Raw genomic sequence first — 27,562 nt, forward strand, 5'->3', positions numbered from 1 at the left:
TGGCTGCATCAGTTTGCACACCCACCAGCAGTGTATGAGAGTTCCCCTCTCTCCACATTCTCTCCAACATATGTTGTTTCCTGTCTTGTTAACTATAGCCATTCTGACGGGCGTGAGGTGATATCTCATTGTAGTTTTGATTTGCATTTCCCTGATAGTTAATGATTTTGAACATCTATTCATGTGTCTGTTGGCCATCTGTATATCTTCTTTGGAGAAATGTCTGTTCAGGTCTTTGGCCCATTTTTTAATTGGGTTGGTAGTTTTTTTGTTGTTGAGATGCATGAGTTCTTTATATATTTTGGAGATTAAGCCCTTATCAGATGTATGGTTTGCAAATATCTTCTCCCAATTGTTAGGTTGTCTTTTCGTTTTGTTGATGGTTTCCTTTGCTGTGCAGAAGCTTTTTAGTTTGATGTAGTCCCATTTGTTTATTTTTTCTATTGTTTCTCTTGCCCGGACAGACATGGTACTTGAAAATACGTTTCTATGACGGATGTCGAAGAGCGTACTGCCTGTGTTTTGTTCTAGAAGTTTCATAGTTTCAGGTCTTACATTCAAGTCTTTAATCCATTTGGAGTTAATTTTTGTGTATGGTGTAAGGTAAGGGTCTACTTTCATTTTTTTGCATGTGGCTATCCAGTTTTCCCAACACCATTTGTTGAAGAGACTTTCTTTTCCCCATTGTATGTTCTTGGCTCCTTTGTCAAAGATTAGCTGTCCATAGATGTGTGGGTTTATTTCTGGGATTTCGATTCTATTCCTTATCAATTCTATATCTATTGATCTGTGTGTCTGTTTTTGTGCCAGTACCATGCTGTTTTGGTTACTATAGCTTTGTAGTATATTTTGAAATCAGGGAGTGTGATACCACCAGCTTTGTTCTTTTTTCTCAGGATTCCTTTAGCTATTCCAGGTCTTTTGTTGTTCCATATGAATTTTAGGATTCTTTGTTCTATTTCTGTGAAAAATGTTGGAACTTTGATAGGGATAGCATTGAATCTATAGATTGCTTTAGGAAGTATGGACATCTTAACTATGTTAATTCTTCCAATCCAAGAGCACGGAATATCTTTCTATTTCTTTACATCTTCTTCAATTTCTTTCAGCAACGTTTTATAGTTTTCCCTGTACAGCTCTTTCACCTCTTTGGTTACATTTATTCCTAGGAATTTTATTCTTTTTGTTTCAATTGTACATGGGATGGTATTCTTAATTTCTCTTTCTGCTACTTCGTTGTTAGTGTATAGAAAGGCAACTGATTTTTATATGATGATTTTGTATCCTGCAACTTTACTGTATTCGTTTATTACTTCTAAAAGTTTTCTGGTGGATTCTTTAGGGTTTTCTATATATAAAATCATGTCATCTCCAAATAGTGACAGTTTCACTTCTTCCTTTCCAATTTGGATCCCTTTTATTTCTTTCTCTTGCCTGATTGCTCTGGCTAGGACTTCCAGTACTATGTTAAATAGGAGTGGTGAGAGTGGGCATCCTTGTCTGGTTCCTATTCTTAGAGGGATAGCTTTCGGTTTTTCACCAATGAGGATGATATTAGCTGTGGGTTTGTCATATATGGCCTTTATTATGTTGAGGTACTTTCCTTCTATCCCCATTTTATTCAGAGTTTTTATCATAAATGGATGCTGTAACTTGTCAAATGCTTTCTCTGCATCTATTGAGATGATCATGTGATTTTTATTATTCATTTTATTAATGTGGTGTATCACGTTGATTGATTTGCGAATGTTAAGCCATCCCTGCATACCTGGAGTAAATCCCACTTGATCTTGGTGTATAATCTTTTTAACGTGTTGTTGTATGCGATTTGCTAGTATTTTGTTGAGGATTTTTGCATTGATGTTCATCAGTGATATTGGCCTTTGATTTTCTTTTTTTGTGTTGTCCTTGCCTGGTTTTGGTATCAGGATAATGTTGCCTTCGTAGAATGAGTTAGGGAGCTTCCCCCCCTCCTCAATTTTTTGGAAGTGTTTGAGAAGGGTAGGTATTAAGTCTTCTTTGAATGTTTGGTAGAATTCACCAGGGAAGCCGTCTGATCCTGGACTTTTATTTTTGGGGAGGTTTTTGATTACTGTTTCGATCTCCTTACTGGTGATCGATCTATTCAAATTGTCTACTTCTTCTTGATCCAGTTTTGGAAGGCTGTATGATTCTAAGAATTTATCCATTTCTTCCAGATTGTCTAATTGGTTGGCATATAGCTTTTCATAGTATTCTCTTATAATCTTTTGTATCTCTGAGGTGTCTGTTGTAATTTCTCCTCTTTCATTTCTGATTTTACTTATTTGTGCCTTCTCTCTTTTTTTCTTGGTGAGTCTAGCTAAAGGTTTGTCAATTTTGCGTATCTTTTCAAAGAACCAGCTCTTGGTTTTCTTAATTTTTTCTATTGTTTTTTTTTTGGTCTCTATTTCATTTATTTCTGCTCTGATTTTTATTATTTCCCTTCTTCTACTGATTTGGGGCTTGGTTTGTTCTTCTTTTTCCAGTTCCTTTAGGTGCATTGTTAGATTGTTTATTTGAGATTATTCTTGTTTGTTGAGATAGCCCTTTACTGCTATAAACTTCCCTCTTAGAATCGCTTTTGCTGTATCCCATAAATTCTGGCATGTCGTATTTTCATTTTCATTTGTCTCCAGGTATTTTTTGATTTCTTCTTTGATTTCTTCATTGACCCAGTCGTTGTTCAGTAGCATTTTGTTTAATCTCCACGTATTTGTGGCTTTTCTGATTTTCTTCCCATAGTTGATTTCTAGTTTCATACCGTTGTGGTCAGAAAAGATGCTTGGTATTATTTCAACCTTCTTAAATTTATGGAGGCTTGTTTTGTGGCCTAATATGTGATAAATCCCGGAGAATGTTCCACGTGCATTTGAAAAGAACGTGTATTCTTCGGTTTTTGGATGGAAGGCTCTGTATATATCTACTAGGTCCATCTGTTCTAGTGTGTCATTTAAGGCCAATGTTTCCTTATTGATCTTCTGTTTGGATGATCTATCCATTGGTGTAAGTGGAGTGTTCAAGTCCCCCACTATTATTGTGTTACTGTCTATTTCTGTTTTTATGCCTGTTAATAATTGCTTTATATATTTAGGTGCACCTACATTGGGTGCGTAGATATTTACAAGTGTTATATCCTCTTGTTGGATTGTTCCCTTGGTCGTTATGTAATGCCCTTCTTTGTCTCTTTTTACAGTTTTTGTTTTAAAGTCTATTTTGTCTGATATGAGTACTGCTACCCCAGCTTTCTTTTCATTGCCATTTGCTTGGAGTATCTTTTTCCATCCCTTCACTTTCAGTTTGTGAGTGTCTTTAGGTCGGAAGTGTGTCTCTTGTATGCAGCATATATATGGGTCTTGTTTTTTTATCCAGTCAGCCACCCTATGCCTTTTAATTGGAGCATTTAGTCCTTTGACGTTTAAAGTAGCTATTGATAAGTATGTACTTACTGCCATTTTTTAACTTTTTTTTCTCAGTGTTTTAGTAGTCCTTCTCTGTTCCTTTCTTCTTCTATACAGAATTGATGGTCTCTTTAGTTTGACCTCTGTCTGAAAGCTCTACTCTTTAAATCCCCTCCTCCATCATTTTATGTTTTTGATATCAAATCTAACCTCTTTTTTGTGCATTTGTATCCATTACCCTCTTATCATGGAAATAGATAATTTTTCCTATTTGTGGTCTTCTCTTTTCCCCTTAAATCAGTCCCTTTAACATTTCTTGTAGCACTGGTTTCTTGGTGACAAACTCCTTTAAGTTTTGCTTGTCTGGGAAATTTTTGCCCTCTCCTTCCATTTTGAATGATAACCTTGCTGGGTAGAGTATTCTTGGCTGTAAGTTTTTTCCTTTTAGCACTCTAAATATATCGTGCCACTCTCTTCTAGCCTGTAAGGTTTCTGCTGAGAAGTCAGCTGATAGCCTTATGGGGTTTCCTTTGTATGTAACTTGACTTTCTCTTGCGGCTTTTAGGATTCTCTCTTTATCTTTAATTCTGGACATTTTGATTATGATGTGTCTTGGTGTGGGCCTCTTTGGGTTTATCTTGTTTGGGGCTCTCTGTGCTTCCTGTACCTGGATGTCTGTTTCCTTCCTTAGGTTAGGGAAGTTTTCATCTATTATTTCTTGAAATAGATTCTCTGCCCCCTTGTCTCGCTCTTCTCCTTCCGGGACACCTATAACACGGATGTTAGTGCGCTTGATGTTGTCCCAGAGGTCCCTTAGACTGTCCTCACTCTTTTTAATTCTTTTCTCTTTTACCTGTTCAGCTTGTGTAATTTCTTCTAGTCTTTTGTCCAGCTCACAGATCCGTTCTTCTGTATCCTCTACTCTGCTTTTGAGTCCCTCTAGTGAATTTTTCATTTCCAGTATTGTATTCTTCATTTCTGATTGGTTCTTTTTTATATCTTCCGTTTCTTTGTTGACATTCTCACTGAGTTCATCTATTCTTCTCCCCAGAGCAGTGAGCATCCTTAACACTCTTTGTTTGAACTCTCTGTCAGGAAGGTTGCTCATTTCTGTTTCACTTAGTTCCTTTTCTGGGGTTTTGTCCTGTTCCTTTACTTGGAATGTATTCCTTTGCCTCCTGATTTTGCCTCTTTCCCTGTGCTTGTGTCTACGTATTAGGTAGGTCAGCTACGTCTCCTGCTCTTGGATAGGTGACTTTATGTAAGTGATGCCTTAGGAGGCTTCCCTCAATTCTCAATGTTCCAGGGGTGACACCTATGTGGGCTACATGTGTCCTTCTGTTGTGGCCTGTTTGCTCTCCCTTTAGGCGCCCAGGGAGGCCCAGTTATGCTCCTGGCCAGCTGCTGTTATGCTCAGCTGTTTGTAGTTATTGTAGGCCCTTCAGTCTCTTTATCAGGTGTGGGCAGCCCCAGCACAGTTGGCTGCAAGTTCTAATATCACATTTGTGTTGCAGAATTTCTTTTAAGTGAGTAGGCCCCCAGCATGGCAGGTTGTTAGGCTCAGGGGCTTACAATTGCTATAAGCCTCCAGCCTTTAGGTCTCTTGTCAGCTCTCTGAGGATTGCAGCTGGGTGGGGCTGGCCTCAGGCACAGGAGCACCCAATTGTTTCAGACTTTGGAAGGTGGGCCAAACCCCCTATGTGGGTCTTTGAGAAGCACAAGTCTTCTGCAGCTGACAAGCCCTGCCACCCACATGTCCACACACACAGTCAACACAGTCCTGCCCCGTGTTTGCGCCCCGACCTCCTGAAGCGGACCCAGTCTCTTCTCGGCAGGAGCCCCACACACTCCACCACCGCCCCACACTCCCCACCTGCTCCTTGTGCATGCTCTGCCTCACTGAAGTGGGCTCAGCTGCCAGGCTGCAGAGAATCCAGTCACCAATCTATGCAGGCCCACAAGTTGCCTGAGGGCTTGTTGTTGGGTGGGGCCAGTCTCTAGGGTGGGCTGCCTGCCCTGGCTGAACTGGATTAAATCGGTGCTCTAGTGGGTGGGGCAGACCCTGGGCTAGGAGGCCCCAGGGAGAACTCTAATGGCATCTGTGTCAGCGCACCCACACCAGGCCACAACAATGGCCGCCGCCAATGTCCCAGTCCCTGGAGAGGTCTCACCTCGCACCGAGATGCACTCAGGGCCTATTAGGTGAGTCTCTTTTCACCAAAGCACTGTGCACCTTTCTTTCTGGCGATTTTAGGTTGCTTTCTGAATTGGGTGAGTTTGCGCGTGGGCCCTTTAAGAGCTGGTTTTAATTTCTTTTTGGACCAGCATTTCTGGGGGTACTCCCCAATGTTTTAGTAGTAGGCAAAGTCAGATATTATGCCACTCGTCTTGATTGTGCTGGCTCCACAAAATGCCCACAGTGGGGGCGCTCCCCGGCTAAGGGCCCTGCTCCTCCAGGGAGGGCTGCGTACCTGTGGGCTGCTCCCGGGCGGCCGTGAGGTGCTGCGGCTTGTGAAGGCAGCGTTTTTCCTCTCCAGAAGTGAGTTTCTGCCTCTCCCACCTCAAGTAGGATTGTCCGTTGTTGCAGGAGTTCCTTATCCAGTTTTCAGTTCTGTCTCAGTGGTAATTTTTCCACAAGTAGTTGTAAATTGGCTGTGTCCGTGGGAGGAGGTGAGTTCAGAGTCTGCCTAAGCCACCATCTTGACTTCCCCTATTGATTCTTTAGTCAGGCTTTTGAAAAAATATTGACAAGTACCTGGGGTGGAGCTCCCTATGTTGCTAGTTAAATATAAACCTTTTACTTCAACAAAAGGTTAAGCAGGGTTTACAATCTTGAAATATAAGGAGTTTCTATAACCACAACCACAAATAGCTAACATTTGTGGTGCTCGTTTTATTTGTTGAGCTTTGTGCACTTAATGGGTGCTATCTAATTAACTTCTCACAGAGACCCTTTGAAGTAGGTCTGATTACTTTCCCCCTTGTACAGAAGAGTTCCCTAAATCTTTGAGGTTGAGTAATGTCCACAAAGACTCAAATAGCAGGTGGTGGAGGTTTAATTTGAATCTACATCTATGGGCCAGCAGCAGGCTGAGTTCTTAACCACTCCCTCTTTACAATGCTTCTTGGGGGCACATCTAATTAAAAATCCAACTCATCTCTTCTTGTGAGTGAGCTGCTCTAGAACACAAGGCCAGAAACTCTCATTAATGGTAATTGTAGCTTGGCTCCTTCACACAAAGAGGTAACTGAGAAGATGGCTCCTCTAATAATTTTAGCGTGAAAAAATAAAAGTTAAATCAGCCATAAGTAAATACCTGCCTCAGCTATAAAACTATCTCAGTAAAGCCTCTACACTGAATTTTTTATAATACAATTTCTCATTGAAAGTAATTGAAGATGTCCATATAGGTCACTGGAAAAGTGATGCTATAAATTAAAATTTAGAGACATCTACCAAAAATAACTTGGTTTTGATGTGGGGTCACTGAGTTGCGAGTCGAAAAAGAATTTTCAGACGCGAGCCTCTCATTTGTTCGTGCGCCTTTATTTTGTGTTCAGCATGGGGACAGGACCCAGGGGCAGTAAACAGCTACAGTGCAAGTGTATGTGCTGGGCTGTTATATAAGATTTTAAACTATTTTTACTACTATAAAGAAATGTCAAAGGAAAAAGTAATAGATGATCTGGCCAAGCAAGTTGATGGGTTCTGGTTAGTCTCAAAGATTAGGGCATGGGGGCGGATCAATGAGATGTGTCCTTGCATTCCAATGTACAGTATGCCTCAAGGAACACGTAGGCAGGAGATTAAAGTCATTGATCACCTCCTGAGGTAAATTCCTTCTCCCTCAGCCAGAGGCGATTGAGTAAGTAGGGGCGTGTGAGACTGAGTGGAGTCTCATGGAAATTGTAAAACCAGTCGTAAACAAGGTTTTCTTCGACCACATCAGTTTGAGAATAAATTAGTTAACTGAACCAGTTCTTTATTGGCATCCTTAGATAGTGGTTTATAAAAAAAAGCTATTTGCACACACACAAAGATGTTTCAGTTAAATATGCCTTTCAACATTTATTGTAAGAAAGCTGTTTAGGTAAACTTTCTAGTTTAAATTAGAAACTAGTTTAAATTTAAGTTATCATGGGGTAGCACACTAAAACATTTTATATACTTATATTTACATATAAACTTATATGTATATATAAACATATAACATATATAACATAAACACACATATATAGCACATATAAACATATGTATATATAAAATGTATATGTTAATTATATTAACATATTTCCTTGGAATTTTAGAGTTTTTGAAACTTTGTCTAGAGATGACATAGTAACACATTACTAACTATTATGAGTATGTTATATAGATCTTTTAAACTAAAGTAGAAAAGTACACCCTAAATGAAAATTTAATTTTTGTTTAATGATTATAATTATTACACTAATTCATTTGCTCTATATTCACTTTTTAGAAGATCAAAGACAGTTCTTTGTTTTGAGAAAGTTTGCCATAATCTTAATACTATTCTGCTATATTAAATAGTATATTTGATTATACTATTTGTATTTTATATTGATATATTGCTCCCGAGAGTTTTGCTTCAGGAAAATTTAAATGACTGAATGTTTTCATAATACAAATTCTTATCAAACTCTACCATGAGCAACCTTGCAACTTTAAGCAGAATGCAAAATATGTGATCCATAGAATTACAAAAGGTCTAGTAGGACCAAGGAGAGTAGAACTAGGAAAATCAGACAGATGTTGCTACCATGAGAGAATTAGAATGATAACTTGTGCTTTGGTCCAGCTGGAGCTTGACATGACACACGCATAATACTAGTTCTAATGTGCTAGAAATCAACTGAGGCTATCTTCAGCAAAGGGAAATTTATTGGAAGGCTACTGGCAGCTGACAATATCAGTGAGAGGATGGAAAAACATGCTGGGATATAGTCAAGAACAAGGGGAGCTACAGAGGCCTGGGAAGCAAGAACGGCAGGAATAGGTGGGGATGCAAATCCAGTCTGATGAGGATGTAGCACCTCAAGTGGATGAGTTCCAACCATTTGAAACTCTTGTGTCTTTGACTCAATAACCAACTTCCAGGGAGCAAATGGCCTGGTCTGAGCAACAAGCAGTCTTTTTTGGCATGGGATGAGGGCAGGACTGGACTACTGATTAAAGTCCTACCAGATGTGACTGTTGGAGATGAGGCTAATTCCTCAAATCGGAATTGGTGTTTTTAGAGAAAGAACATAAATGCTTTGCAGCCGAAAAGCAACAAAGTCCACTGGTGAAATGGAGTTATTAAGCCTTTTTTATCAATGCCTTCTTTTCTTGGATCTTCTAAGGATTAAATACAACTCTTGTAGTATAGATAGCACAGTCAAGGACATAATTTTATCCATGAAGGAAATAATTGCTCAAAGGAGCATCGTGGTTTCCATTTGCCAATGAGTAGGGAGTACACAGGATGACATTTCATTACCAAGATGGAGAGTCAGGGGACTTGATTAAGCCCTTCTTGTTGTTATTTGTCACTTTTAGTGGCAGAAAAAAGCTTCTAGAGATTATTTACTATTTTATAGTTTGTTTGAACAGTTTTTAATTATAGTTAAGCAATGCTGACCAGAATTCACACATATTAACTGAGAGAAAAGCAGCTAATGCAATTGGAAATTTTGAAGCCTCATGGCTCTTTCCCAGTGGGAATAGGAAATCAAGGAAAGGGATTCATAAATAATTTTTTGTTTCATGTATAGTTTGCTAAAAATTCTTTCCACATCACCTGCTTTGGCTGGTTACTACACAGATTCATTTAATAAGACTACATAGGAACATGAGAAACAATTTCCTTTCACTATCTACCTGGAGCATGTGTCAAATAAAGACAAATCTGGATTTAGAAGGAAAAAAACTTTATTTAAATGGATTATTCTAAGAGGGAGGAAAGGAACTAAGACACTAGGGGGAGAGGGACTGTTGTAATAGGAGGAACTCTGACTAAGAGATCTGCCAGCGCTCAAAGGTTAGGCAGAAAAAGGCCTTTCTTTTATACAGAGGAGTAAACAAAGCTAGAAAGAACCAGCTGTGGGAAGTGGGATGATCAGACAGTGGATCAAAGAATGTTTTGCCCTGACATTAGTCTCTTCTGGGAGGGGCATTTTAGGTGGGATTGTATGCTGTCTCGGGCTAAGGATGGGTCAAAGTTCAGGGGCTTGGAGGAAGGAGAAACAGTTAACCAATGTTTGGTTAACAAGAATGTTGTCCTGATTGATCAGTGGGGACAAAACAGTTTAGCTAATCACTTATCAGGCAAAGAATGGGAATTTGCAGGATCTGTGTCTGGCTTTGTCCTAGGTAGACAAAGGGGCATCCATGAGTCTTTATGAGTCTTATCTAAGCCGTAGGGGGAAGGATGGTTCTTTGCAGTAAGCAGTTTCCTGGAACACAACAGGGTGGAAGGACTTCTTAACTCTTGCTATTTCTCAGAAGCACAGGGCTTAGGTAAAATTCAACATTGTCAAGTGTAAAAAGGGGTATCGTCTGACCCAAAGCTTATATTTCTAGGAATGTAATTAGTCAATATGCTTTAATATGTATTTTATATGTAATATGTATTTCCATTTTTTGTTTTATAATACATATGTATTAATATGTATTTTCTTGTTTTGTGTCCATTAGAGATCCCAAAATATTATGCATTTTATCTCAGGTATTAAACCACTCAGCAATTACGATATTATAAAATATAGGCCACATCTCCATCCTTATCCAAAACAGAACCCCAGAATTTCTTTTTTTAAATTTTTATATTGGGTACATCTTCAAAAAAATTTTTCTGTAAAGCCAATGTGAGGGCGAGGGAAGGTGACTAGAAGATTGTGAGGAAGAAAATCAGTCAGGGCACTATTAGTGTAGGCTTTTATTTGAAAATGTTAAGCATAGAAAGTCTCCCAAAGACCTTGGGGAAGGAGGGCGAAATGTTTCATGGGGCTTTAGCAGGAGAGGATTGGCTGAAGTTCAGTTAGTTTTGAGGACAAAAGGACTGTTCTTATGGATTAAAAGCCACTATTTGGGTAGTATGGGAAATCAAGAAGGGTGCAGGGGAGCGGATAGGGACCAAAGTCCTGTGCAAGAGGTAGCAGGAGAGGAACAGCTGTGGGGACTAGGACATGAGTGGGCTACAGTGGAAAATGTTTGGTCCTTCAGGATCTTTCACAGAGTATTGTAGACCATAAATACTTCTCTTTTATTATTATTGTTGTTGCATTAGAATGCATTTTGCTCCATATTATAGACCAAAAATACCACCAAACAGTACTTATAGTACAGAGTGGTCATGCATAACCTCCGCTTTTCTTGAAATGTTAGCCAGGTTTCATACCATATTGTATAATACTGCAGTTATACCACTGCCACCAAGAAGACTTTTCCTTGTGTCCAAAACGCTGGACTTCACAAAGAAACAATTCAGATAGTTCAAGGTAACTAAGATGAAGCAGAGAAGGCATCTGTGCTCCTTATTCCATACAAAAGACAACAGAAAAAAACAGCCTGAACTCTGGAAAGATGTTACCCTCTTTTAAAAACCATCTGTGCCTAGACACATGCCTCAAGGAAGATAATAAAGCATCATAAATTAATCTCTAAGCTTTAGTCACTCCCTTATGTTTTCTTTAAACAAAGAATGATCTATAAAAATTGACCTATTTCAAAATGAAGGACCACAAAAGGCCAGCCCTTATTTAGATCAACTTTTAGTTAATATACGTATTTGTCCAGGTAAACGTTGCATTTCTTGGTTTATTTTATAAGATTTGTGCTTCTGGCAAATGGATACATATTTAATCAGGCATAATAATAAGGCATATAATAGAACTCAATTATATGATTCATATACAGCTAATAATCAAGGATTATGTTATGTCTTTTCCTCCTCCACATTATTGAGTTGACGGAGCATTTAATAAATCCCTCGTCTCCTTGAAGTCTTTACTAACTAGTTTTCCTGGTTCCACTTCAGCCTATTCTCAACATAGTGGCCAGTGTGCTTCTTCTAAATGTAAAGTAAATCACATTACTTCAGTGTTTAAAATCCAGCAATGGATCCTTATTTTACTCAGAACAAAAGGTAACGCCCTTACAATTCTTAAAACTCCCCATGTGACCTGCCTCAACCTTTGCTGCGGCAGCCACACACTTCTGCTTCAGGGCTTTTGCACAAGCAGTTAGCAATTTCCCCTTTCTGGAACACTCTTCCCTGGAATATCAACATCACTCATTGGCTCCTCAAAGTCTGCTCAAATATCAACTTCTAAATGACACTTTTCCTAAAAACTCTTACCAATTTTATCATTTTATTACTTTGACTGTCTTTCTCAATTAGAATGCAAGTTCTATGATATCAGAGATCTTAGTCCTGTTTACTGATATCTTACGAATATCTAGAACAGTGCCTGATCCGTGGGATGCATTCAGTAAATATCTGTTGAATGAATAAATGAATGGGTGAGTGAAAATGTTCCCACATAACACTTAACTGAGTTTTGCTGTATCTTTATTACACAACTATGAGTCCAACTTAATTTTCTACACTCTCAAACTCTGAAAATAGAGATTTATATAAAGATTTTTTTCAATAAGTTGGGGAAGAGGAAATAGGAAGTTAAAGAATTTAAAAAAATATGACTAAATTGTTTTCTTATGCCCATTATAAGAAATTCAAGCAACATAATATATAAAGAAAAAAATATTTGTCAACTTTTTATGGTAAATTCAAAATCATACCACTTGGACCTAAGCATCATTGACATTATATAAACATCATTGCAGACATCTCCCTTGATGGTCTGTATGATAACAGATATTATAGATTAAACATCATTGTAGATTTCTCTCTCTGATATATATAATATAATATTATAATATTATCAAAATACAAATACAAAATATATAAAATAAAATATACAAAAATACATAAATAAAATATATAATATATAAATATAAATATATAACAAACAAAATATATAATATTATGTATAATATATAATTATAAATATATAATTACAGAACAATTTTTTTAATCAATTTAAAGCTTTAAACAAAAAAACATAGTAACATAAATTGACAATGTCCTGGTCACATACAAATACTTTAGGCTGGAGAGGCATGTTTTGTTCTTGGCGAATTTACCTGTAATAAATTCTCATGACATTTGATTTCCAAATGTATGTATGAATTGGCTTGACATGATTAATAATATAAAGTAAAATATGAATGTAAGGGCAATTTAAACATTAGTATTAACTTATATGAGTCAATTCAAGGTCAGTGACTAGAGGGTTATATTTAAAAAAATCTGAGGTCTCAAAAAATTTTTAGGAAGCAACCATGTACCTATGTACATTTGAAGATCAAGAGCTAAAAATCTATTCTCAATGAACATCATATGTGTGTAATAGAGACAGAGATAAACATTGTACAAATGCTTAGATATACAGAGATAAATGATGAATGGAAAGACAATTTTTACAAAACATGTCCTCATTTAAAAGTAGTAAATTTAGTTTTACATAAAATTTAATCAGAATTATCTTTTTATCGGAAAAAGATACAGAAGGAATTCAAATTTGGACACATTTCTCTTTATCATGAGAGATATTTCATACCAAAAGATCTCAAACATTTAAGAAAAAAATGTTCAGGGAGAAGACATTGTTACATTTTTAAATGACATAATTCATTTTTAGATTTCATTGATTTATGATTTCCTGCTATGATAAAGGAATTAGTACAGTTATATTTCATTCCACATCAAATTTTTTATGATTCTGCAATATTGCACAGAAATATAGAAAAAGACACAAACTCAATAGACAAGTGTCTGCACTGTAGGAAAACATAGTGTATCTACGCATATGTGAAAGATTTCTCTGGAACATATTTAATCAATATGTAAATGCACCATAGCAGCTATAAGTTGTTCAATTGCAGTATTGGGACAGAGAGGCACGTTCTGCAATATGTTTAACAATGTCCTCACTTTTGGTTGTTTTTTGATTTGGGAACTAATAGTACTAATGAGAAATATGCTTTCTTAATAATTCCACAAATTCATTAAATGTCTTGAATGAATTGGAGGCAGAGAAGAAGCTTATTAATGCAAACATTTAAGCCAAATTAATAATAAGCATAATCATATTTTATGGAACAGTTACTATGTGCTAAAAACTGTGTGAAGATTTGGGTAAAAGCTTTAGTTCTTCTAATGCACACAGCAGTCCCATGCTATAGATGACTTCCTCATTTTGCAGTTAAGGACACTGAGACTTTGAGAGCTCAAAATTACTGGTCTAAGGTTATGCAGTGGATACGTTAAGGAATTGAAAACTGAAGCCAAACCTCCATGCGCTTCACCACTATGTTAGTACTGTTTGTGCCTCCTACAAAATGTCAAGACTACAATGCGGTTTGACTCTGAGGCCTCTCTTGTTTTTGTTACGTGAGCATAAGTCTCTCGGGAAAAAAATCCTAGGACACAGGCTGAATGATATCAGACAGCCAGGTCTCCTAGTACAGCCATTCTCTTCAGGTTTGCAGGCAGGCTGCATTCAACTACTAACTGGTATTTGCTGAGTGGATTTACTCCTTCTGTTTTCCACATCTTCTTTTCTTTATTCTTCAGCGGGGATCTCATCAAAAAGGATACTGTAAGACAGAGTGATAGAAAAGGAAAACAGTGAATAATACTTCAATAAGAGAGCCTTCAACCATGCTGGCTACACAAATTTAAAAGCAAACAAACAAACACTTCATTATCATTGGCCATGTCCCCTGGAGTGCACACCATAGATGTATGCTCAATAGTATAGCCATGTCCTCCAAAGTTTAGTATCCCGTTTGTCGTTTTAACAAGAGCAAACCAAGCACATACCAGACTCTTAAGGTATCTTTGTTTTAATAAAGCAGAATTTTGGCATCTGAAGTAAAAGTTATTTCCTGATGTATCAAAGGACTTTGGAATATATTACCCTTTCTTCCCCCAAAGTGCCTCACAGCGTGGACTCTAAAAGGAGCATTGACTCTATAGATACGTTTTAAAATATTTGCCATGTTTAGGTATTAAAATCAATTCATTTACATTTAAATGCCAATACATATTTAATAATATGCATTTTGATGTTAATCTTCATGGATTAATAATATAAAGTTTTTAATAAGAAAAAGATATCTAAGGAAATTTCTATTTGTGACAATACAGACAACAACTAGTTATATGGCAATAATTTGTATTTTCAAGTAAAGTCATTATGCAATTAGAAAAAAAACTGTATTTTCCACAAAATGATGCATAGGTTAACATTATGTCTTTTCTATAGAATATTACTGATTAAAGATATATTACCAAATAATATATCTTTTAGTTGTTTGTATTCACCTAACTAGTGTCTGAGATTTGTGTGCAACATTTTTATCTTACCTGGTAAACCTGCCATAGCAAAATATCTGTACATTCTCCCATTGCTATAATGCTCTAAGGGTCTTTATACCGGTAGGAAAACAGGTATTCTAGACCTGCACCTTGGCATATAGCTATGTGCCATGTATCACAGAATCCGGTGGAGCTGTAATTTATAACATCAACCATATGAACTCAAGAGTTCTAAGACCCCATGGCTCCTATAAAGCATAGACAGCTTTATTTGTGCAGCATACTTGACATTTCCCATGAGCCATGTAAAAGCTCAAATGATATCATAAATTCAAAAAGTCTAGACTTAAATAGGACATAGTTGATGACCTTCTTCTACCTTATTCAGCTTCCAGCATCATTGGGAGTTAAATGCTAAAAAACAATATAGAGACTTTTTTTCAAGGGTTTCTATTCAGTAAACATTAGCAAAAACCAGGTTGCCATCATTTGTCATTTACTAAATGTCATTTCAAGTTGAGGGTGATTTTTTTTTCCCCAAGCAAGCCCATCAGAATGTCATGCTTGTTGTTTGTTTGATTGATAGGATTTTGGATCGGTATGTTCAGGAGCAAATTCCCGGTGCCAAGGTTGTGGTGGAGTCCATTGGTGCTCGCCGGCATGGGGATGCCTTTTCTCTGGAAGATTACTCTAAATGTGACTTGACTGTCTATGCAATCGACCCCCAAACCAACAGAGCCATTGACCGAAATGAGCTTTTTAAGTAAGTGCTTTTATTGTCTGTAACAGCTCTCTGGTTACAATGCCAGCCATAGATAATTCTGATTTGGGGCTATTAATAGAAATACTTACAGTTAAAATCCACCAAGTTGTTGTTGAAGGTGAAGTGTAAGCAAAAAAATCTAAGAGACGATACCTAAGGTCCTCATGCCTAGAAGTTTTGGGATCCAAGCATGGGATAGAGTGACTTCAGAGCGTCTGTTCTTATGGCATCAGAGGGTCCATTATACTTATGAGCAAGCAGCAGTTCATTGAGATCACTTCATATGGGCTCCCACTCTTGCTCCAAGGCCACAGCTGTTTGAGAGGAAAGCACAGATTCCTTCTTAAAGTGGCAGTTTGCCTGCAATGATGTCCGTAGGCTTGAATTTTAAGAACAAATCTAGCTTTCTTCCAGGTCTACTGAATCAGCAAAACTTAGTATTTGATTTTTCTCTTGACTCGTGCTTGGAGGCAGACAGGATAACCACTTCCATCTAAGTCCATACCCCATGTGATATTTCATTTTGGTCTGTATTTGAGTTATAAAGCCTAAAAATAAAGAAAATACAGAATCTTAAACAGAATGCCGCTACATATTCTCCCTTGGCGTAGCTTAATACTTCATTTTTTTTAATGTTAATATTTTCTGCTTTACTCTAGTGACACCTAGTGTTTAACAGGTTCTTGGAATGCAATTCTTATCTAAATTGAAACACATTTTTAGTTAAAAATATATATTGATATATAATTATGTGTATGTATTCTATTATATATTATATATTCAAATAGCTTACACACACACATATACTTAAATCCATAGTTTCGGGATTTAGTTTTTCTTTATCTAAATATACTAAACTGCATATAAATATATGCATATAAAAATTTACATACACAGTATATCTATGTATGTGTATATACATTTATTTATTTAGTAAATATCTATTTACTCATTTATTTATTAAAATACATAAATTCTGAATTTAGTTTTACTTTAAATCTGTTTGTCAACAAAATTTCACTGCTCCTATTTTAGCAACAATGGAATAGTGATTTAATATCAACTTAATTGTTAAAAGAGACATAATTATTAAGTATGTTATTCATCAATTTATAGTTAATAGATATTTGGACCATATACAAGATGCTATTTTAATCACCGTAGGGAAATAGAGATGACTGAAACAATGGTTTCCTCTCAGGCTTTATAATCACCATCCAAATGAAGTAGCATTTAGATCTACCAAATATTTGCATATTTTATTAATTGAAAAAATTTTATTTAGAAATATACTTTTGAAAATAATTCAAATATTCTTTCTGTTAATTGTCATTATAAACATTTTTCTTCTTTATATAAATCTATCTGCATTCTGTTTTTACATACATTGGTTTTATTTTTAAATTTGATGATAGATTATTTGAATTTAGGGTGTTTTTCCTAAATGTAAAGACATCTATTTTCTTTAGGCTATTAGCCTGGCTTTAAAGAGTAAAATGATGATTATTATAATTTGGATTACACTGGTAAACATTTTAGAATAAAAGATTTGGAAACTGAAGCCAATTGGGTTTCAACTTACTGGATGAAGTACGAGATAAACATCCTTATTCTAAACAAATTTTTCATAACCTAGATGATACTGTGAAGACTAAAGATCTAAATTCAGTTGAATAACCATTGTAGCCAGGAAGGAAGGAAAAAAATAGAGAGTAACTATAAATCAAATTTTTATGTTGAGGAGAGGATGGAATAACCATGAAGTATTAAAATTTTGCCTTAGCAGTCTTCACCTTGAAATAGTAGCTGAGAACCCCTGGTGTAATTTAAACCCCAGAATTGTTCTTTGAAATATTTTATAATGAAGTTATATACATTTATTTCATGATCCAAGGCTGAAAATACACAGATTTATTATCTATTCTGTAGCTATGAAAGCTATTTAAAGGTAGTTTTTAACACAGAACAAATATACTAGAACATTAAGATTCTTGCCTGATGCCCAGATCCAGGAAATAGGATTATTTCCTCAATTTCCCCTTATCCTAAAATCTAAGCTTCTGAGGATGATTGCATTCTCAGGCCAAAGTATTAGAAAGAAAAAAATGTTTCCTCCAGGGAGTTCTCTTTGATTAAAAAAAAAAGTTGAGGGGCCCGCCTGGTGGAATAGTGGTTAAGTTTGTGCACTCTGCTTTGGGGGCCTGGGGTTCACAGGTTCGGATCCCGGGTGTGGACCTATGCACCGCTCATCAAGCCATGCTCTGGCGGCATCCCACATACAAAATAGAGCAAAATGGGAACAGATGTTAGCTCAGAGCCAACATTCCTCACCAAAAAAAAAAAAAGTTGAGTTAAATATATCAAAAAATTTTTAAAAGCTTATAAATGCACAGAGAAGACCGGAATGACTTTAATGACATGTTAATTATTTATTTTATTTCACAAGGATATAGGTGTTTTGATTTTTCTTATTTTTGGTTATCTGAATTGCTTAGCTTTTCTGCAATAAATATATATTACTTTTAACCTGCTTTTATTCTCCTTGTGGTTCTTTGAACTTCATGGATCTGCATTTTTTGTTTGTTTTTGTAGTTGTTATTGTTTTTATTTCTAGAATATTCTCAAACATTATCTCTTCAAATATTTCTTGCACTTCATTTTCTCTTTATTCCCTTTCTGTGATGCCAATTAAAATTCATTTTTTCTCACAGCTTTTGGATGCTGTGTTCCTGTTCCCCCTACCCCCACCCTACACTCTTTTCTCTTTGTGCTTTGTATAATTTCTATTGTCCTGTTTTCAAGTTTACTTATTTATCTCCCATATCCTACTGGTAAGCTCATTGAAGGACTTCTTCATCTTTATATATATATTTTTAAATACTAACAGTTCTATTTTATTTTTTCTTATAGTTTCTACCACTATACTGAATTTCCCCATCCTTTTAAGCATGCGTTCCACTTTCCACTTGATTCTGTAAGGTATTATTCAGAGTTGTATCAACGTCCCTGTCTGATGATTCCAATACCTGGGTTATCTCTGTGTGTGATTCTGTTGCGTTCTTTATCTTTTCAGTAGTCCCTGCATGTCTATGCCACAGAAGAGGGTTTTCTCCTTTCTCTTCTCTTCCCCCAGTTATAGACTGCTCTCATTTGTTGCTTGGTTCTACTGTTATGGCGGGGATGCAACAACGGGTTCAGGGATTCTCTGTTCTCCCTGTCCAGCCTGTATGCCTAGGACTTGGGGTGGGGCTTTCTCAGCTGTTCTTCCCCTCCTTGCCATTGCAGCCAAACTCTACTTCATATTTGTGGTGGGTCTTGGCTATAAGAGAGTTCCTTGTCCCTCCCCAACCAGTAGTAGACCTCTACTTTGTAGTGGTGCAGGGTCTTAGTCCCAAGAGGGCTCTTGCTCCTCCCCCCAAAATCCAAGTGTAGGAGATTTTTGCTTATACCTCTCCTCCAGAAGCAGAGGACCTTCACCTGAGCCCTAAGGGTAGGAGTACTTTGTCTTTCTCTCTCTATGGCTTAAGGCTCTTGCTTTGTGTGAGATACGGATCCAGGGAATTGCAGAGTGCCCCAGCCTTAGCTGATTACTTCCTATATCCCTGCACTATGAAGGGATAGTTCTCAAACAAGAGTTCTCTCTTGTTTCCTGCCTTGTTCCTGATCTCTTATGGAGGTCCCCTGAGAAGAGTTTGAGAGCGAGTGCAACCTCTGTCCCTTCCCTTTATGTTTGTGGATCTCTTGTTTTAACCTTATCTGCTGGTACACGCTTAGTTTTTAAAAACTTATTAAAATTTTAGCTGATTTGTTTTATTTGCTTTTATGGCAGCCGCTTTTACTTTGCTCTGAGAAAGGTAAAACAATGCACGGTCTCATCTCACTGTGGAGGAAATTGTCACTCTTTGGAATTTGGTTTTTTGCTTGCAAAAAATTTATGGTTTAACATTATCTAGACTTTTTGTCATTACATGTAGCTTTCTATATCATAAGCAGAAACATATTACTTTAAAATAAAACTTAATTAAATTTTTAAAAAAGCAAATACACTTTTGGCTTCTGCACATTTCTTATATGTCCAGCCTTAGTCTGTCCTGATGGTAAATGAGAGATGAAGAAGAAAGTAGAGAAAGCTTGTATACTTTACAAACTACTTTTAAAAATACAGTGTTTATGGGCCGGCCCCCTGGCCTACTGGCTAAGTTTGGCACACTCTGCTTCAGTGGCCCGGGTTTGGTTCCTGGGCACGGACCTACACCACTCATTGGTGGCCATGCTGTGGCGGTGACCCACATATAAAATAGAGGAAGATTGGCACGGATATTAGCTCAGGGTGAATCTTCCTCAGGAAAAAAAAAATACAGTGTTTAAAAACACACTTATACTTTAAAATGGAATCTGACTACCAAGCTATGATAAAGCTTCTTTCAACTTTCTAAGTTTAGAAAAAATTCAGAATACTGAAAATTCAAATACGTGGAAAACTAATTATTAGAATCTAGTTAAAGTAATTGTGGAACTGTATAGAGGAAATAGGGATCTACCCCTGATTTGCTTTATTAAGCAAAACAACCTTATCCAAGTGGAATAGATGTGGGCAGATGTGTTATCCATTGCCCACTCAGGAAACCTGTTGCAGAGACGCAGATTGTGTACCTACCAAGGAAATAGGCAGCTCCCCCTCTACCGTGTAGGTGTGGAGCTTTGTGAAGTACAGAGTACATTCTCCTGCTCTCCCTTCTTTATTTCTACATCCATATCGCAACACCAAAATCATCAAGGTAACAGGCAGGGTAGACTGGTGGTTATCCATTGTACTTTGAGAGTTGTGTTCCACACAAGAAAATGGAGGCAGGAATACGTGTTTGCGTGTGCGCCATTGATTGAGTAAATCAGAAGACACAGAAGTGATTTAGTAGTCTATTTCATTTCAGGAAAACAGAGCAGTAGTCAATTCATGTTGGCTAGATAACGGGAAGGGATCTGTGCACCTCACCCTTAGACTTAAGAAGGGTTTTCAATCAATAGCTCAGTAGACTGTGGATGAGAATAAGGAGAAAATCGCATTTCTTCATCGATGTTGAATCTGACGGATCTATCTCCTTTCTAGGATAAGTAAGCAGGGGAAAAAGGGGATCAGTGATAAATACTAAAAAACAAAGTAAAGGAAATAACATCCTGATGACTCAGAGGCACAATATATTTCTGGAAATATTTTCCTACAGAAACCATTGGAAAACAATTTAATATTTTTAGTAGAAAGCAAGATGGTATGGGACAACAAAATGCTGTCTGAGTTTTACATGCCCTGAATCCTTCCCTTGTTTCTGGTAAAAGAACTCCATGAGAGAATAGTAAGAATTGACCCTCTCCAACATGGTGGTGGGCTTTGATGAAGTGCCCCCCCCCTCAGGCCAACTGGAGTATGCCATCCTCTGCTCATGGACTGGATGTGGGTTAGCGCACATTCCAGGGAGGACCAATCTGATTCTTTCTTTAAGGACTGCCATGGATGTTAGGAGACAGTAGAGTCCTGAGTTCTGAAATTAGAAAAAGTATAAAACAAAAGCCTGAAAGTTCTTTAGGCCAGTTTTGCATCTCAGGGAGAAAATCTCTTAAAATCCATTGAATGTCTGGATTCAACCTTGCCTGAAATGAGAAAACATCTGAAACATAAATTGGCAATATGAAATGTATACACAAGAAGCTCATAGCACGTTAAGGAAATGAACAAAAAAGAGATAAAATCATAAAAGAGGTCAAAATATATTTAGAGGGCAATTAAGATACAATCCGATAATAGCAGGCATCTCTGAAGTAAAAATTGTAGCAGTTAACCAGAAACAAAACTGAAAATATAATAAAATATTTCATTACATTACAGGCAAAATCAATGAAAAGGTTGTCATGTGTCCTTAAAAAGTATCTCAATATGTTTTGAAATCACTGAAACAGAAATAAAAATGACAATTAGAACAAAAATTAAGATAAGCCTTACACATCTCCTCTTGCATGATAAAATGCCAAAAGGCAATGGAATCAAATCCATAATATTTTAAGGAAAAATGTTATGACATGGTCTTCTACCTAGGCAAGTTGTTTTGCATGTATAAAGCAAAAAGAAAGATCTTCTAGACCAGGTATAAGTTCAAAAGGGATCAACTCTTCTAGTAAACAATTACTTATGACATTTACCTAAATTGAGAAATAAATCAAAATGCATATCTAAATAATGGAGCTGGTGTCATGTAAAAAGACTAACAAATTTTCCTTTAGGTAGTTTGGATATCAAATGCAGGAATCCAATACAATTGTGATCTGTCAAGTGGGTTTTGCATGATAGGGGTAAATTTATCCCTGCAATTAATGATCTTTCTCTACTTCTAATCCTTCCCAGTTTCTAATAATATATTTCTTGTGACATGGCACTTAATCTGTCATTTGGAATTTCTTACTTTATCTGATAAACAACTCAAACAAAAAGTTTTATTATTCTATTCTGTTCTAGTACTTTGAACAATGGTTAAACCTTTATTATATTTATTAACATGTCTAAAAATGACCTAGGAAAATTGCTATAAAAAGTATATTTTTCATCAACAAAGGCATATTTGTAAAGGAAAAAAGCATTCTAATTGCCTTATGTTATGGTAACTCAAGTAAAAAGGTGTGTAGCTTTAAAACTAAAATTGAATTATCTGAGCCATTAGCTTTCTTAAATTGGAAGACTAATAAACGACCCAGTGAAATTCATATCTAATATCAGGCATTTCTTTATTTTTTCTATTTGGAAGCTATAAACAGTGTGTTAACTAGACATAAAGTCATCATGCACTTGGAAAATTAGAATAAAAATTGTCAAAAGGCATAAAATAGACTCTAAAATGCACAAGTGCAGCATCTTTGGTTATCATTTGACGATGAAATTTTGGGCCATTTTAATTTTTCCTTCATATTTCTTTGTGTTTTTCATATTTTCAACATAAGTATGGTCTTTTTATATTAAGAAATATATTTCTAAAGTAATATTTTTTACTTTATATATGCTGTATAATCACAAGTATATAAAAACATTTATTAATAGCAAAAAAAAGATTAGACTTGGTATGCCAAAATGTTAGCAGTGGTTGTCTTTCCATTGTGGGCCTATGAGTAATTTTGCTTTTGAATTATTTTGTGTTTTTCAATTTTCTATAGTAAGACATTTGACCTTTATAGATAAAAATCTTTAAAAATTCAAAACAAAAAATACCTAAGACAGTGGTTTTGTGGTATTAAGAACACAATTGTTGCATCAATATTGTAGGATTTGTAAAGGATTATTCAAATGTTCCCAAGGAATTTTGAAAAAAAAATATTACTTGTTAATCACAGCATAAAATATGTAACAAAATTGTTCATTCTAATAAAATTAAGTAACAATTATTTCTTGATTCTCTTCCCTAATGCAATGCTCATTATTGGAATTGCATTATTTAGAGGAAGGATTTGCAAGAACTACTGGGTTAAATTGACCACCAGTTCTTGGCATTCTGACTACCTACACTGATTTGCTGCCTGCAACATTTATTCAGTCTTTCTTTATAAGCAGAAAACACCTTTTAATTTGTTCACCCATTGCCCATAAAACATCATTTTGGTTTGAGATTTGAGAGTGTTGACATTTAAGATGCTCTGGTTGAGCACAAATATAGACTTTGAGTCTGAAGGTTTGGGTTGATGTCTCAGATTTGTTTCCATAACTGTGTAGCTTTGTGGTCTGCAGTAACTCAGTATTATAATATTCTGTTTTACAGGATTATTCTGAGGACCCAAGGAGATAAAATGTACAGATATAATTTTAAATCATGCTACATAATTTAGAATATTATTATATTTTATTCCACTTGAAGAACTTAATAATGTAAATTATCTCAACATAGTGATATTAAGTTCATGATATTGATAATTACTTTCCTCAAATTTGAAAGCACATTGTTATTAATACCTTTGATATGTGTATATAGATGTGTAATTAGTCTTTTTTATTGCTCTTGCTTTTTATGTATGCTTTTCTTATTCATGATAAGACTTCTATCTCAGCTTGTGTTTAAACTGAAGAAAATATTAAAAGATATTATAAAAAAGATTTTATTTTGAAAAAGACCTTTCTCGATTAACATCATTGATTTTACTATTTATCTAACAATCAAGATTTTTGGATGGCAAACTGCTCGATATCAATAAAGACTTTCAGCCGTATTATGGGGAAGGAGGACGCATCCTGGAGATCCGGACTCCAGAGGCAGTGACCAGCATTAAAAAGCGAGGAGAAAGTCTAGGCTACACAGAAGGGGCCTTGCTGGCTCTGGCCTTCATCATCATCCTCTGCTGTATTCCTGCCATCTTGGTGGTTTTGGTCAGCTACAGACAGTACGTATTCATGAATGCTACATGTGGATAGCTCCTCAAGAAGGAACCATGTCTGGTATCATGGCTTTGTAGTTGTAAAATATTGATGGTGCAACCATCCTGGCATGGCTGTATCCTTCTTGTACCAAAGGACCTTCCTTTAAGGGAAAACAATACAAACTTCCAATACATTTTTCACAAATGCCTCAGTGTTCCTGTGCTCTTAATACAATCTCGTCCAACAGGAATATTAGGTTAGCTCCTGTGGCTTTGTTTCTGCTCTTCATCAGGTTTAAGAGCCTTGGGAGAGAAGGTAATGGGTATCTTAGGGAAAAAGCAGTAGAATGTCATATATAGATACCCATTTCAGCCAGTTCCAAAGGAAGGTCTGTAACCTAAGCACATTGTCATGATAGGTTTTTGTCCATATGGTTAAATTTACTTCTGTACAGATGATCAGCGTTGGCAAAATCATTTAAAAATTATAGCGCACCATATGTAATTTTCCATGTGGTTTCTTCCTTCCTGGGTAGCTTTGCTAGAATCTATTTTGTAACATCTGACAGCATATTTTGGCTGCACAGGCCTTAAGTTTTTCTGGTTCCTATAGGCAAATACGTCCATTTAAAATATCTATATTTTTCTTATTTAGGCCCTTCAAAGTAGTCAAATAATTATAAGTATTTTAAACATCTATATTTGAGGTAGGCTAGTAAGCTATTCTTTTTTGACTCGAGGTTTGGGGAACCTGTGTGATAGAGGGCTACACATTTTAAGTGTAACCATTTTGACGATGATTGGTGAAAAATTGGGGAATAGGTTAAGAAGAGCGGTAGCCCTGAGGGTGCCACAAAATGAAAATAAATAACAGGAATCATAAATTACATAAACTACTGACATAACAAGCAATAAGAAATAATGGTAGAACTGCTATTCATCATGTAAAATATCTACAGGGAAAGGACTAAAATAGTCCTTATATATTCTTAAACTGTTACCTTTGTTCTCTAACACTGAGAACTTTCTTTTGAATTAAATAGGGTAAGGTAATTCCAACCTGAAAGATGAAAAGTGTGCTCTGCATGAAAACGCTATAGGAATATTTTCCATCACAAAAGCAATGTGAAGTTGCAAATATAATGTGTAGGTTGATATATTAGAGTTCAGTGTATCCTTAACAAATCCCTTGATATATCAAATCTAAAGCCTATGAACAAACTTAATATGGACAAATTGTTTTAAATTATTAAATCATCAACCCCATATTAGTTTTCATGTTAAATCTAATCTGTATTACAGTTATTCTTTTTCACCCAACTATTTCCCAAAAGAGCTTTATTATATCCTGCTAGCAATAATATCAGTGAGAAAACTTCTTATATTTGACATACACTGCAATGATCAAAACTGAAGCATCCTGGATATTATACTCAGTGGTCTGAAATTTACATGAAAAATGAGGATGCTTAATATTTGAACATTTTGTAGATGATTTAATTATTTTTTAGTTCAGTAATCAGCTCAATACTCGAGGAGTTAAGTTTAGTTACTGCTTTTTATAGATTAACGGAATTAAAATGAGTTTTGCAATGCTCATGTGTCAAAGTTCTAATATTTAAAAATCTAACTTTTGTACCTTCTTGTAAATAAGATTGAAATGGATAGTTATTCTTTTATATTAAGATGTATCTTTGAAATTTACTATGCATGGCAAAGGAAGAAGCAAATATGAAAAAATAGTGTCATGAATTCATCACCCAGGAGTGGCACCTTCCAATCTTAGTTTCAGCTTCAAAGTGAGGCCAAGAGTATAATCAGGGCTTGTTGCCTGACTCCACTCCTTTCACGTTCTTCAAGCGCAGTAACCCAAGAAGCCAATTATAAAGATCGAATCGTCTTTAATATTCCATTTCTCTATCAGAGTTGAAATTCCCATATCCATGTTTTAATCCAGTTTTTCTTATTCCGTTTAGTTCATTTCTTTGTTTTCCTGTAATGAATGTTTTAACAGCTTGTAGGACTGTGACAGTAATAATAAAATGCTCACCTTTGTCACTTCTGAATTGAAATACTTAGTTTTCTGACTGTGTCATTAAGTCTATGTCATTATGAGTTTGACCAGTAAATTATTCATAATTTAGAATAAATCAGATGTGAAAATATTATGAAAGCAGTATTTCTAATGTAGCTTTCTCTTTTTTTCTTACTCATTGCTTTCCCAAACAGGTTTAAAGTGTAAGTATAATTACTAATATTTTGCGCATGATTTTATGTAATGTGAAAAGAGAAACCCCAGATATAACAGATAAAGTAGTCAGCCTGCCCAGAAACATGCGTTATTTGTCTGTTTTTTGTTTGTAGTAGGCATATATTTTTTAGTTCAAATTCCCTTGTGGTTTCGTATGTATAGAATTGAGCTGGTTTTACACAATTTGATATGAGTGGAAGAAATGTGAAAAAGACAGTTTGCTCTGATAGCTTCTACTCTTTGAGATCTTGGTTTTGAGGAAGGAATTAACAATTAAGGTCCAGGACAGTCAAAAAGAAGAGCCTAGCTCTGATGCAAGAATCATAGTCATTTCTGGGAATCCAAAGGAAATAAAAGCTAACCAAATCTCTCTCCTAAATATGCACACCTACAGAGCCTCTGTAAACTAATGTAAAAATGTTTCTGGGGCGAGCCCCATGGCCTAGTGGTTAAGTTCAGCAATTTTTGTTTTGGCAGCCTGGGTTTGGTTTCTGGCGAAGACCTACACCACTAGTCTGTGGCCGTGCTGTGTCAGCGAACCTCGTATAAAATAGAGGAAGATTGGCACAGATGTTAGCTCAGGGTGAATCTTCCTCAGCAAAAAAAAAAAAAGTTTCAAATCATAAAAAACTTTTCTTTAAATAGAAGATGAATAATAAAGGAAAATTATCTTCTGTATGCCTCACATTATGAAAGAGATCCATTAAACTACCAATTATCAATCACATTTTAATAAATATTTTGCCTTCTCCCTTTTATACTATTATTATTTATACTATTTTTTATAGATATTATGATATCTACAAATGATAAAATGATAAAACTATTTTTTATCATTTAACTTTGCAAATATTTCTAGTGAATTCTACCCACTATTCAAAGAGTAAGTATTTTAAGAACTGTGGGAAATGGAGTATTGGTAAATGATCCCCTGTGGGGATGCTTTTGTAGTTATATCAGTTTATAAATTCAAATACTTGTGTAAAAGATTTTTTTTTTTTTTTGTGAGGAAGATCAGCCCTGAGCTAACATCTGTGCTAATCCTCCTCTTTTTGCCGAGGAAGACCGGCTCTGAGCTAACATCTATTGCCAATCCTCCCCCTTTTTTTCCCCCCCAAAGCCCCAGTAGATAGCTGTATGTCATAGTTGCACATCCTTCTAGTTGCTGTATGTGGGACACCGCCTCAGCATGGCGGGACAAGCGGTGCGTCGGTGCGCACCTGGGGTTCCGAACCTGGCGACCAGGATCGGAGCATGCACACTTAACCGCTAAGCCAAGGGCTGGCCCTGTAAAAGA

At 36.0% G+C, this 27,562-nt stretch overlaps 1 protein-coding gene across 7 annotated transcripts in view; it reads left to right on the forward strand.

The window, feature by feature from the left end:
* Positions 1 to 27,562, forward strand: part of PCDH15 (protocadherin related 15) — a 1,681,754-nt gene that overhangs the window by 1,628,112 nt on the left and 26,080 nt on the right. For all 7 annotated transcript variants that reach the window (XM_087432193.1, XM_087432194.1, XM_087432195.1 and 4 more), the window contains 2 exons: positions 15,453 to 15,629; positions 23,820 to 24,038. In XM_087432193.1, coding sequence (XP_087288319.1) covers positions 15,453 to 15,629; positions 23,820 to 24,038 — 396 coding nt within the window. The remainder of the gene's footprint in view (positions 1 to 15,452; positions 15,630 to 23,819; positions 24,039 to 27,562) is intronic.

Source organism: Ceratotherium simum, chromosome 6 (genome assembly GCF_057802395.1).
Source record: "Ceratotherium simum simum isolate JZ-2026a chromosome 6, ASM5780239v1, whole genome shotgun sequence".
NCBI classification, from domain to species: Eukaryota; Metazoa; Chordata; class Mammalia; order Perissodactyla; family Rhinocerotidae; genus Ceratotherium; species Ceratotherium simum.